The sequence below is a fragment of the Triturus cristatus genome, chromosome 3_1 (genome assembly GCF_964204655.1).
Source record: "Triturus cristatus chromosome 3_1, aTriCri1.1, whole genome shotgun sequence".
NCBI lineage: Eukaryota > Metazoa > Chordata > Amphibia > Caudata > Salamandridae > Triturus > Triturus cristatus.
In genome coordinates, this window is record NC_140583.1 from 430,099,310 (window position 1) to 430,113,354 (window position 14,045).

A 14,045-nucleotide genomic window follows, 5' to 3' on the forward strand; every position below is an offset into this window, starting at 1 on the left:
CCTGTGGTACCATTTACCAGGTGCTGACCTGTGGCCAGAGATGCCAATTGGGTTTAGGCTTCAATGCAGTTTTAGGGAAAGAACATAGGACCTGGGTACCTGGTTAGCTGGAGCCCAGGACACACTCAGTCAAAGCACATCAGCAATTCAGCAAAAGTTGGGACAACCATGCAGAAAGAGGGCACTTTCTCACAATAGCCAGTCGCCAAAGTAAGAGAAGACTGGTACCCCAACAGTGTGCGCCAACCAACACCATCAATTTCGAGAACACCGGTGGGGCACTTACAAGGCCAAAGGGGAGCACTGCAAATTGAAAATGCTTCTGGCCTATCATGTGCCACAGGTAAAGCTTGTTGGCCAGCAGAGGATGGATTTGACAATAAAAGTACTGCTGGCCCAATACCATCTTCCAGTCTCCAAGGTCTAAGACACACATAACCAGGGCTAGGATGCACATCTTGAATTTGTCCTTCCTCAGGAAGGCTTTGAGGAGGGCAACATTTTGAAACACCTGTCTTTCGGCACAAGAAAGTAGCAAGAGAGGGGGCGTGGCCAAGGGCGTCAAGATGGCGGTCGCACTTAAGGAGTGCTCCGGATCCCTCCGACATCTGCCCTGAATCCGCCTGCCATCAGGACCCCAGTGATCCAGTCATTCTTCACCCGCTCACCTGGAGGTCCAGAGGCCCCCGCTGTTGTGCTGGTTGCTGATCCTTGGGGCTCTGGACGCTTCTTCATTTCCGGACCTCCTCGTGGCCTCTCGCAAGATGGCGGCTTCCGCCGTGGCCATTGGCTCCCTGCCTGGTCGGTCACCCTGACCGCATCGATATTGAGCGCTTCACCGGTCGGCTGGATTGTGATTTGCCCCTCCTTTCCCGGCTTTGATGCGGCTGATGCTGCGGGTGCTCAGAAGACGCCGGTCTGCCTGCCTGGGCTCCCCCCTGCACTTTGGGAGCCCGGACCTGCCTGCAACCGCCCTTGAGCTCCAGCTGTTGGCCTGGGGAGGAGCTGTGGTGTCTTCATTGGCCCGACGAGACTGATCTTGCCTCCCCGCTGGAGAGGACGCCACCTTGCTCCGGTGGGCCCCCCCACCGGGCTGCCATGAACCTGGGGGCTGACTCGCCGGCCTCCTGTGCCCGACCGGCGTGACTGTAGACCGGCAACTTTCCCGGCGTTGGGGCAGCGGACGCTGCCGGGGCCTAGGTGACACCTGTCTGCCTTCTCGGGCTCCCCCTGCATTTCGGGAGCCCGGACCTGCCTGAAGCCGCCCTCGGGCCCCGCCTGAGTGGCCAGAGGAGGAGCTGTGTTGTCTCCGCTTCCCACCGGAGGACCTCGTGAACTGCCTCACGCTGGGGGGGCCACCGCCTTGCTCTTGTGGGCCCCCCTGAGCTGCCGTGAATCCGGTGGACGGACTGGCAGTCGGCCGGGTTCGGTATGGATTGCTGTTGCCGGTGACCCCTCTGGCGGCCTGTGGCACTGCATTGTGGCCTCGGAGGCGACGGGGGCGCTGCTTGGACCTCCTGGGGGCCTGGACCATGCTGCACTGGTGTCTGCGAACCGCAGAGGGACTTTCCTTTTCCCCCCCCACGACAACTGAGGTGAGGAGGTGTTCACGCTGCTGAGGGGGTGCGGACCTCTGGGAGGGGGAAATCGGCCGTCGATTGGGCGGCAAGGGGGGGGCCTGATCCGTGCCCGTCTGGGTTTCTTCCCCCCACCCCCTGGAGTCCCGGAGAGTCGGTGGGTCCTCGACTGCCGCCTCAGGCAGTGGTGCTTGGGCTTCTCGGCGGGGTCCGTGGGTGGTCCTGCGACTCCGCCATCTTTCCCTGCCTGGAGAGGAAGGGGGGGTGGCTGCCCGGACCCGCTCACCTGACCCGGTGCACCCGTCTGGAGCGGTGCTCCTGGGCTGCGGCCGCTGCCTGGGGATTCTGGTGGGCCGCACGGTTTGGGCGGCAGGGGGTCCTGGTCACAGGCCCCCTCTGTTGGCTCCTGTCATCTGAAGCCGTGACGTCCTGCTTCCGCCTTCGTGGTGGACCATGCCCCCCCCCCACCCCACGCGGCGGGCCCCGGGACAGACGCCACCCCGGGCATCCATCTTCGGTGATTTGGCGAGCCTGACACTCTTCGGTGGTCCACTGAGGCCCCCGCGGAGTACGATCGGCTCGGTGCGGGGCGGCGAGGACTGGCTGTGCCCTGGGCCCCTCTCCTCCATTCTCTTTCCTTGCCTCCCGGCTGACCGGATTACCCTAGGGGAGCCGCCGCCCCGTCTCCATCCTGTCTGGAGGTCACCATGGTCCGGGACAAGATACCCAAGACCCCGGCTACCCAAACCAGGATAGATCGGTTCACCACCACTGACGCTGAGGCTGCTGGTGGTCTTGCTGGCGCGGGAACCCCTGACGAGCCCGATCTCTCCGTGACTCTTCAGGCTATCCAGAGGTCGCAGTCCTCGTCCGTGGCCAGAGTGTATGGCTGGGGAGACAAAAATGGGAAGCTCCTCCACCGCCTCGTCACCTTCCCTATGGCCAACCGTATCATACCCGAGATGACAGACGCAGATGGAACGCTCCACCGTGACCCGGTAGTGGTTGCCCAATGCTTTGCCTCCTACTACGCTAACCTTTATTCGGTGCGTCCGCCTGGTCTTTCTCTCCTTGACCTCCTCCAAAGGGAGGAGTTCTCTCTCCCACGTCTTAGCGACTCGAACGCGGCCGCGTTGGACCTTCCGCTCACACTTGAGGTGGCAGACGCCATTTCGCTCCTGGCGACTGGTAGGAGTCCCGGGCCGGATGGACTCCCCTGGAGTTTTATTCGTCCTATCGCAATACCCTGCTTCCACCTCTCATGGCGATGTACAAGGAAGCGGAGGAGTGTGGCTCATTCCGGTCAGAGACCGATCTCGCTACTATCGTAGTGATCCCCAAGTCCCAGCCCCCTTCGCAGTGCTGCCCGGACTATCGTCCCATTCCGCTCATCAATACAGAACTCAAGATCTTCGCTTCCGTATGGGCTAATCGCATATGGCCGCATTTAGCCCAGCTTGTCCACCCTGACCAATGCGGCTTCATGCCTCGCCGAGGGACTAGACACTGTCTCCGACGCCTTCATCTTGCCCTCGAGAACCGACACCTGCTTACTCCACACTTGTCCCTTCTCCTTATTGATTTTGAGAAGGCTTTTGACTCCGTTGACTGGAGCTACTTGAATACGGTGTTGGAACAGATGGCTTTGGCACTCTTTTCCATAACTTGGTGAGACTACTCTATCACCGTCCTCGGGCACAGGTCCTAGTCAACGGCACTCTATCCCGCCCCTTCCCCATTGGACGGGATACGAGGCAGGGATGCCACCTCGCCGCAATCCTCTTCGCTCTGGCAATGGAGCCGTTCGCTTTCCTTGTCTGCAGTGACCATTCCTTGACTGGCTGGAGGTGGCCCGGCCTAGCGAAGGATAAAATCGCGCTATATGCGGATGATGTGTTGCTGTTCCTGGTGGACCCAACCCGGTCGGGACCTCACTGCCTCCAGGCACTGGCTATCTTTGAAAGAGCTTCCGGCCTGCGGCTAAATCCGGCCAAGTCCGTCCTTGTCCCCTTACACTTATTACGAGAGTGCTTTGACTGGCCGTCGTCGATTCCTCTTCGGCAGCTGTCTTTCAAGTACTTGGGGATCTGGGTTTCCCTCCTTCCTGACCTCGCATGGGAGCTCAATGTCACCCCGCTGGTTAAGCGGGTCCGCGCCGACCTCCTTAAATGGCGCACGCTGTCTCTAAACCCTCTGGGCAGGATTGCCCTGTACAAAATGATGATCTTGCCCCGTTTTTTTGTACATGCTCCAGAACACTCACCTCTCCTTCGCCAGATCTTGGTTCCGGGATATGGACGGCATGGCCACCAAATTCCTTTGGGGGGGGGGGGGGGGGACGGAGGTCCAGGCTGGCCCTAGCCCAATGCCGAATCCCACCGTTTGACGGAGGCCTCGGAATGTCGAACCTCTACCTCTACTACTTAGCGACTCGTCTCCTCACGATTCACGACTGGTTTAATGGCGGCTGGTCCGGCCCGGCGTATCGTTTGGAGCTTCACATCTTGGGCTGCTCCTCTATCCAGGGGATGCTTTATGGGACCACAGTTCCCAGAGGTAACGCGCGGCGTATTCCTGGCTTGGCATGCATCACTCCGTCATACTCAATGGGCAGGCAGGCTGACCCGCTACACTCCTTTGTGGTGTGGCACTAGGCTTCGTGAAGTCGCCTCCCTGTCGGGGCTCCGGCAGTGGGATCTCATCGGGGTAACCTTGCTGGGTGATGTCTGGAGTGGTAACCACATCCGATCCGTTCAGGACTTACAGGCCAGACACTCCCTCCATCCCTCTCAATTCTTTTGGTACTTGCAACTGCGCCACGCCCTTCACTCCCACATTACAGACGGCACGTCCCTGCCCTAATTCCCTTTCCCTACTCCGCGAGAAGTGGGAGGGCTGGCTTGGGGATCTGGAGGATGAGGACTGGAGGGACGCCCTGATGGCCCCTAGGACGATTGTGGTATCGGCGAGGCTCCACCTGGTCCAAGTCTATTTTCTGCACGCCGCCTACCTTACACCCCTGCGTCTCCACCGCGCTGGGCTTCGGCCTGACTCCCACTGCCCTCGCTGTGCCCACCCTCACACTGAATTCTACCACATGGTGTGGTCGTGTTCTGAGATTCATAGATATTGGGAATTTTTAACACAAGATCTGACAGGGGTCCTAGGCTGGGAGGTGCCTCCTGATCCCATACATGTTCTGCTGGGCGTCACTGATGGGATTGGACGGCTCCAGGGCTGAGAAGCTCTTCCTTAACACAGCACTGGTGGTCGCCAAGAGAGACATTGCTGCGCATTGGCTGGACACTGCTCCTCTCACTATAGGGCGCTGGCGCCAGGGGGGGTGGATTGGTGCCCTGTGCAGGAGCGGCCTCTATATGTAGCCAGGGGGTGCCCTGGAGCGCTTGCTGGTGTGAGGCGCAGCGTATTGGAGTTCGTTGTTGTAGCTGGCTTCAGTGATATGTATGTTTCAGTATAGCAGTGGAGGGGGGGCACCGGGTCAAAGTGATAATGTGAACCATTGCCCAACTCCGGTCTCTCACTCCTTATCACTTCTACGCCACCTGTGTGCGCCACTCTGTGGTATTCACAAATGTGCACTCTTGAAGCTCATCGCACACACATTTAATGTCTTGTACAACCTACATCGTGCTTACCTGAACAACCGCATCAGCTTCCACACCCCACCCAGAGACCTCCGCTAGGCTGGCATAATACTTGCCCATGTCCCTCGCATCAGCAGAGCCGGCGGTTGCGCCTTCTAGTACCAGGCTCGTAAAGCCTCAAACAACCGCCCTCTGCACATCAGTCCTTGAATTTCACATGAGACTAAAAGATGGATTTTACAAAAGGCCCCAGTTCGGACTTGGGAAAAACATTAATGGGTGAAAAAAAGATGCCGTCCTTATTTTAGTTATCACAGGGAGCTGTGTTCATTCTGCTACAACAAAAATGCTGAAGGACTTTACGCCAAACTTGGTATGAATGTAGAATTTAACTCACTTTCTGTAGTTTTGAATAAAAACATTTAGTAGTTTGAGATTAGTGTTTAAGAAAGGTGCATTGTGGGCATCAGTGAAATACAAGCAGTTGAAAAGCAGTTATTCAGTTTGCCAGTAACCATACCAACATTTTATGAATGTGCACATAATCTGACGGATAATTTTGATATTTTTACATTTGAGCAGATCTGTCAAGAGAGGGAACAGTTAAAACAGGGTGTTGGAACAGAACTGAACCTTTGATGGTAAACCAATGTTCAGCCAACCCAACTGCATGTTAAACTGGTATCCTCATGTTTTTGGGTCTCAACATACATGAAATCTTGCTAATTCACTAAACACTAGGCCCAAAATTGACCACAAGCCCCAGGACCGGACTAGGAGGCCAGCAGGAGGCCAATATCGTACTATTGCGGACATGGGTCTTTTGTCTGTGTCAATTGGGGCGTATAATGTAAGCAGTGGTGGAAGTATATTGTTTTGGAAACCACAATTGAACCTTTTCAAAGTCAGAGCGCAGTGTCTACAGAACATGCTCTTCAAAGTTTCTGCTTACCTGCGCTGAGCTAACATAAGTCAAGCACATGGTCAACAGTAGCAAAAGTCCATGGTTGTTGGGAGTTTGAAAATTCTGAAGCCAGTGGGATTCATTTTCTACTGACAATGGTTTAACAAGGCACAAGACGGAGGTCTTGATAAAACTTCCCTAGATACTGAAAGTGTAATTTCCTGAGCTGGAGGGTGCAATGTCTTTAGACATTCCATGGTAACATTTTTATCTGGGTACTGATGATTAATCCTTCCTGAGCAAGGCCATTTGGTAGATGACAGAGGGATGGAGGAGGGACAGGGAGAGGTATTAAGATTCAGTTGAGTGAGAGAAGTTTCTTGGCAGGGCCTGGTTCTTTTATCTTCCCTTTGAGTAGCCCATCCAGAAAGGCTGATGGCAGCCAGATGCAGAGTTTCAAAGGTATTGTGCTCATGTTACGGCTACTCTTACTTCAAACCAGCAGCCAGCTTAATAGCCATCTGCTGGGAGAGCAATCTTCTTACACAAAGACCATTTTTGCTGCAGTCAGAAAATGAAATGTGGAAAGGTACTGCAACCAAACTGGCTACTGGACAGTTGACATTATATCCACATCTCCTGCCCAAAACATTATGTATAAAAGTAGAACCCAAATTTTCCCACTTCGTTCCTGTTCCATGCTTCTTAAACAAATGACAGGGGGTATTAAGACCACTGCTGTGAGCCATCGCTGATAGTCTACTAAGGTGAGGGGGCATCACCTCAAGCCTATGCATCATACCAGAGAGCTGTGAGTCTGCCTGAGGCCTTGTCTACCTAATGAGAATTCCAGCCAAAAAGTCTAAAGACAAGAGAGGACCAGAAGGAACGTATCTTGGGACCCACATACATCATACGCCATCTGATTTGTTAGATGGTAATGTGGGGAGAGCCATCCGAAGCCTCTGGGGTAGTATCGATTTCTGGGGCACCCTGCCTCTTCGGTGGAGCTTTTAAAAATGGTGGCACTTCCTCGGTTATTGTACTACTTTCGAACATTGCCAATCTGGATACCGGCATCAATGTTTAAACAGATCCAACCTCTGCTTACGGGGTTTATGTGGGCGACTGGTAGACGACGGGTGGCACTTAAAACTCTGATGCGCCCAAAAGCAGACGGAGGGCTTGCGGTCCCCGACTTTGAGACGCATTATTTAGCGGCTCAGCTGCAATGGCTTACCCAAGCAGTGGCGTTGGAATTTCGGGGTCTGGATGCTCGTGGCAATAATGGGACCCCAAGGGACGTATTGTCATCTATCATTCTCCAACAACCGCTGCGACTCGGGACGCTCACTAGTGAGGCCCGGACGCTGAGACTATGCTGGAATCAAAGCCAGCGAAGGGCCCTGATAAGTCGGCCTTACGCCCCGGAAATACCCTTGACTATGTGCATCGCACTCCCACATGGAGGGGATTGGGGAGCGTTGTTCGAATGGGAGAATAGGGGGTTGCAGATGCTGGGAGACTTGTATGAAGATGGTGGCCTCCTCCCGTTTCAAGCTTTGCAAGATAGATATGACCTCCCCCACGGAGATTTTTTGCTTCATTCGGCACTCATATCTGCCATACAAAAATGCTGGTGGGAGGGGCTACTGGAACCACAAACCTCCATGGTATGTCAATACGTGGTCATGGCAGCAGGGACCTTTAAGGCAGTTACGTGCTTATATAGACGTATGACTGGTGAGGGGCTGGTGCCCTTGCGGGAACTGCAGAGAAAGTGGGAATCGGACCTGGGTAAGGAAATTCTCGCGAAATCATGGGCTCAGATAATCAGGAGAGCGTGGAAAAGCATTAGGAACGCCCGCATCCAACTGGTCCACTTCTTTATACTACATAGGGCGTATCTTACCCCTGCCAAGATAAATATATACTTTAATACTGATACAGCGAGATGCCCATGCTGCAATTTAGAGCGGATGGAGTTTAGCCACATGACGTGGAGCTGCCCGCAGTTAGGAACGTACTGGGAGGAGGTAGTTGCATAGTTACGTGAGATTACGGAAAGACAGATAACACCTGACATGGGCACTTGCTTACTACACTGGTGCCCTCATACATCAAAAACAAAACTCACGAGCAAATTCATAGATTTAGGATTGCTGCTCGCCAAGAGAGTCATTACGCCGCACTGGAAGGCTGTACGGGGCCCCAGTATTCAGAGATGGAAAGCGGAATTGCTTAGATGGGCAGCGAGTGAGAGCGCAGTTCGATTCCAACTCGCTAGACGGGCAAAGGGAGATAAAGCCCTAGAGGCTGCGAAGGCCTGGGAAGCATTAGTAGTTCCATTACAAAACACCAGAAGCATGATCAGATGACACCTCTGCCATAAGCGTACAGACTGTATCACCTTGAATTATGTATATACTGCTGGGTTGCCCGCGACTGAGGTAGCATTAACTGTGACAATGAATGGGGGAGTACTGTATCTTATTGTATTTTACATGATAGCACTGTATAATGTTGAATCCTATGTCACTGAACTCAAACTGGTTTGCGTTAGAGGACACACCGGGGATAGGTGTGACCTAAAGGGAGGTAGAGAGTAGTTTTGATTTTTCTTTTGCTGCGTCTTGCTTAAGGGGCACAGAAGGGCTCGATGGATGTTGACCAACAAGGAATCTGTGATTATTGGACCAGGCACCTCTAAGTGTTTATAAATAACAATGCCTTACAAGAGACTCTTGAATGTGGAAATGTGCTTGGGACGTGCCGAAATCCATAGAACTACTGCTGACCTTTGACTCATGTAATTGATTATGTTTTGTTTGAAAATGTATTAAAATAGAGTGGAAAAAAAAAAAGAGGACCAGGAGAAGCAGACTGCTGTGAGAAATTGCTCAAGCAAGCAGAGGTTCTACTGGTCTCCCTATATACACAAGATAGGCCAATGTGAACCTACCAGAGACCACCACAAAAGTGACCACCACAGAGGAAGATCAGAAAACTGGTGCGGTCTCTGTCTTTGCTGTGTCTGCCTGATCGTTGTATCTTTGGCTGTGTCACTACACTTTCCATCGACCCATCAAATAGAGAAGGAGCTTGGCAGACTGAACTGGCCACTTAAAGCACAACTGCTTGCACTATGCACTTGAAGCCTTCATACCAGTCCTTGGATTTACTGGGTGCACTTAACCTCAGGTGACACGAACGCCTGAGCAAACCAATGACTGAGAACTTCACAAGCTAATTTTGGTTGGAGTCTGTTGGGACTATTGTAATCCTTACAAGAAGTGCCAAGTCAAAGCATACAGAGCAACTGAGGAATAACTTCCCTGTAGTGCTGCACATTTCCTATGTATAGTATTGTGTGGTGATTAAAGTTTTTATCTTTCTCTTTAAAAAAAAAAAAAACACTAAACTGGAGAGACACTCGTCTATTGCTTGACTGCTTGAACTCAGAGTCTCTACCTGCCACGATACGTGCCTGAGGGACCTTGAACCGTTTGCCCTCCTGAGAGTCAAGTCCAATAGTGATGTACTTGGCCCACTCTGCAGAACTATCATAGGCCAGACCCCCATGTTCAAGCAAGACAGTCACCTTTCCTGCCCTAGATCTTGAAATGAAAATGGCAAAAAAGAAAGGTATAGAAATTGGTTTGTGCACTAAAATGCTTAATTGGTGAAGAAACCATTCCATTCTCTCATCTTCCTCACTTTTTATAGTTATTTCTGGTTTATTACCATGGAAGCGCCTTCTCCTCAAAACAGTCTGGCTCAGTCCAGTCCCGGGAAAAACTGCTGGACCAGCTTAAGAAATGATTAGCTTTAATACTGATTAGGAGCCCATCCTGGTCCAAGCAGGGCAAGGGAAGCAAATGCATATTCTGAATCATGGAAAGCCATGAGAAACCTTAGAACAAAATGTGGCATTGCTATAGCTCTGTACCAAGTTGTAGCGGGTTTAAGAAAACTACTAATGGCTATAAGGTCTAAACATACTTGCCCGGGAAGGATCCAGAGATATGGGCGGCATTAATTAATGTGCGATCCTGCATAAAATGCTCTACACATTAGTGAACTTCTCCCAGAAAAGCAACTTGATGTGCTGTTCCTCACGAAAACCTGGTTATCAAAGAGTTCGGCACCAGACATTGTAATGGCGATTCCACAAGGCATCGGTATGCTACACCGTCACAGGGTAGAAAAGCAGGGAGGCGGGGTAATGCTTGCTTTCAAACAATTCCTCAGATGCTCCTCGTTCAAGGTTACAGGCCTTCAAAGGGGTGAATCACTTGGATTGTGTCTGTCTCAATCTGCCAATAACATGTTAGTCTGGATTCTAATTTATCAACCACCCAGTATTGCTGGAGAATTCCTGGCATCCATAGATGAAAGCCTATTCCAGTACTATCTAAAACATTCCAACTACACCCTTCTGGGAGATTTGAACTTGCACCTGGATAATACCATGGTCCCACACAGTTTGTTGCTACTCCTTGAAACTATGTCCTCTTGGAACATGAAACAATTAGTAAACTGTCCCACCCACGCAGTCGGTCTCATTCTTGAACATATTTTTAAGAACGATCAGATAGAAGTCTAAGACATTCTTATGAATGATTGGGTAGACCATTCCACAGTCCATTTTGCATGGAAGCTGATTTAAGGTTTATTAAGCAGAAGAATCATTCCAGCCCTGCCCAACAGAAATGGTCTACAATATCTACCAAATTGATAATAGCCACTCTATGCTCCAGGACCTCTAAATTAAGACGTTATATTGAGACTGACACTCGGGCTATCGGACTGACGGGCTATTATATATGGCAAACAAGGTGGCGCCACTGAAAGGGAGTACAGGTACAGCTAAGAGCAAACGCTTATCTGCCCCTTGGTTCAATGATGAACTTGGGGATCGGTGCAAGCTCTGGAAGAGATTAAGAAGGAGCTGGAGGCAAGAGTACTTACCGGCAGACAAAGAACATCATAAACGTGCACTGAAAGCTTATCTAGATATTGAAAGGGCTCACGCTGACCTCTTTGCTAAACATTTAGCAGAAGCGGATTGAAGGCCTAGAGTGGTCTTTAAATTAGTGAGCAAATTTACTCACCCAGATGCACTCCAAATACCCATAGAATTTCTCCAAAGCTATGCTCACAGATATCCAATTTCTTTGACAACAAAATCAATGATATTGCGGAGGCACTCACAGGAACTAATAGCCCCCTGGATTCGATGTGGATGGAGCAGCAAACGTAAACCTCTTCTCAAACACTGGCTTTCTCTCTACTTGAGTTCAAGCCCTTGTCACGGTCTGATTCTGAATAAGCATTAAGAGCCTCCGAATCTGGATCACCTAACAATCCGGAACCACCACATATTCTAGTTGCAAACTGTAAAACAATTAACCCTATTCTCAACCTTTTTTTAAAATCGTTCCCATAGCTCAGCTAGACTGCCTAGCTGTTGGAAACAGGCAAAACATGTTCATCTGCTAAAGAAGCCTTCAGCTGATAGGTCAGTAATGGCTAATTTTCGTCCAATGCAAAAGGTAGTGCTAGAATGGATTTGAGGGGTGCTGAGGTGAGGGGAGAAGGTGGTGTGGGTTTAAAATCCAATTAGGTTTACTTCCTAAAAATGCCATCTGTGTGTTTTTACCTAGCAATATTTGTGCACTGACATATGTAGCTGTCCTTGATGGTAAACAATTAAACCCATATAAAGGGTACGACTTCTGCATCTTATTTCATTGCCGCTGCATCTTAACATTTTACTTACTACTTTTCCAGTGATTTTTGCCTGTGTGTTCTCATTCTTTGTATTCCGGACGTCACTTGTTAACTCAGGAAATTCATCTTCATTCTATAAAATGAGGAACAAATATGGAAGTAATTGAATTAAAACTAAACATATGCTTATTGATTTACTACTTTAGATAGCCATGGTAATAGAGATATATAGACGTATTTCACAAAGAACAAAGAACTTCCTTTGAAATAAAATCAAATAAGGTGTTTGTTAAGCGCGACTACTCACCCGCAAGGGTCTCAAGGCACTGGGGGGTGTGGGGATTCGCAGGTTCCTGTCCATCAAGGAGGGGGGTCTGTCGAGGAGCCAGGTTTCGAGGTTTCTTGCAAAGATGGGGAGCGATATTACCCGTCTGAGGTGGAGCACAAGATCGTTCCAGGCTCTGGCCACGCGGAAGGCGATGGAGTGGCCTCCCGATCTGGTCTTTCTGGTGCGGGGGACCACGGCGTAGGAGGGCTGGGCTGATCGTAGGGTCCTTTGGGGTGCGTGGAATTTGAGTCAGCTATTCAGGTATGCTGGTCCGGTGTCATGAAAGGCCTTGTGAGCGTGGGTTCGCATATTGAAGGGGACTCTAGCTTCGATGGGGAGCCAGTGGGGTGTGCGCAGGTGCTGGGAGATGTGGTAGGTTGAGGACCAGTCTTGCAGCGACGTTTTGGATGTTCTGTAGCTTGCGGGTGAGGTTTTTGTTTATTCCGGCATAGAGTGCGTTGCCGTAGTCGAGCCTGCTGGTGACTAGGGCGTGAGTGATGGTCTTTCTGTGTTCTAGGGGGATCCATTTGAAGGTCTTGCGTAGGAGGCGGAGGGTGTGGAAGCAGGAGGACGCGACGGAGTTGATCTGGCAGTCCATTTTGAGCTCTGAGTCCAGGATGATTCCCAGGTTGCGTGCGTGGTCCGTGGGGGTGGGCGAGCTTCCGAGGGCAGGGGGTGACCAGGTGTCGTTCCAGGCATCTGGGTTTGGGCCCATGATGAGTACTTCCGTTTTGTTGTTGTTTAGTTGTAGGCAGCTGTTTTTCATCCATTTGGCAACGGCTTCCATGCCTTCTCGAAAGTTGGGTCTGGCGGTGTTGGGTTTGTTGGATAGGGAGAGGATAAGTTGGGTGTCATCTGCGTATGACACAATGTTGAGTCCGTAGGTTCTGACAATGGGGGCGAGCGGAGCCATATAGACGCTGAAGAGCGTAGGGCTGAGGGAGGACCCCTGGGGGACTCCGCAGGTGGTAGGTGTAGGGTCCAAGAGGAAAGGAGGGGGGGGGGGGTGGGGTCTGACCCACAGCGTTCTGCCGGAGAGGAAGGAGCGGATCCAGTCAAGGGCCTGGTCTTGGATTCCTGCGTCATGGAGTCTGCGTATTAGGGTGCGGTGAGAGACTGTGTCGAACGCCGCTGAGAGGTAGAGGAGGATGAGGGCTGCTGTTTCTCCTTTGTCCAGTAAGGTACGGATGTCGTCTGTTGCGGCGAGGAGGGCGGTTTCCATACTGTGGCTTTTTCCGAAGCCGGATTGGGAGAAGTCGATGATGTGGAGGATGTTTTAATTGCCTGAAGCCAAAGGCCTGACCAGCTAAAGTTACTTCAAAAGATGGTGTCAGATTAAAACCATCTTTCACAAGGGTACCTCCACATACTCAGGTACTGCGCATACTTGAACCTCACTAAACATTCCCAAACAGTTACATAATGTTTTTATCAAGCAAGCTAAGTTGAAGAAAGGCATTTTCACCCATCCATGGAAATGGTAGGGTGGGGTTTGAGAAGAAGGAATAACTTGAACTGAGAGTAGCAGAATTGTTATAAATTGAACATTTTTATAACTCCTTGTAGGAAAGAGTCAATTTTTGACATGGCCACCTCCAGTTTTTGCCTTGTATTTGATGCAATTCTGACTGAAGTGCACTGGATTCCTGCTAACCAGTACCCCAGTGGCAGTGCTCTTTCCTAAAAAAAGGTAACTGTTCAATTGTGCCCCCAATTGGTAAGACTTTTAGTACCTCTGGAAGTCCCTAGTAAATGGTACCCCTGGTAGCCAGGGCATAGGCACTAAACAGGGTCCCTAAGGGCTGCAGCATGTATTGTGCCACCCTAAGGGACCCACCACCAAACTCAAGCAGACTGCCACTGCAGGCTGCGTGAAATGGTGCACACAAATTTGAATA

The 14,045-nt window shown here is 51.1% G+C and overlaps 1 protein-coding gene across 5 annotated transcripts in view; it reads right to left on the reverse strand.

Annotated features, from left to right (window-relative positions):
- SECISBP2L (SECIS binding protein 2 like) overlaps window positions 1-14,045 on the reverse strand; it is a 600,623-nt gene that overhangs the window by 346,819 nt on the left and 239,759 nt on the right. For all 5 annotated transcript variants that reach the window (XM_085644219.1, XM_085644216.1, XM_085644220.1 and 2 more), the window contains exon 9: window positions 11,869-11,952. In XM_085644219.1, the coding sequence (XP_085500345.1) occupies window positions 11,869-11,952 (84 nt within the window). The remainder of the gene's footprint in view (window positions 1-11,868; window positions 11,953-14,045) is intronic.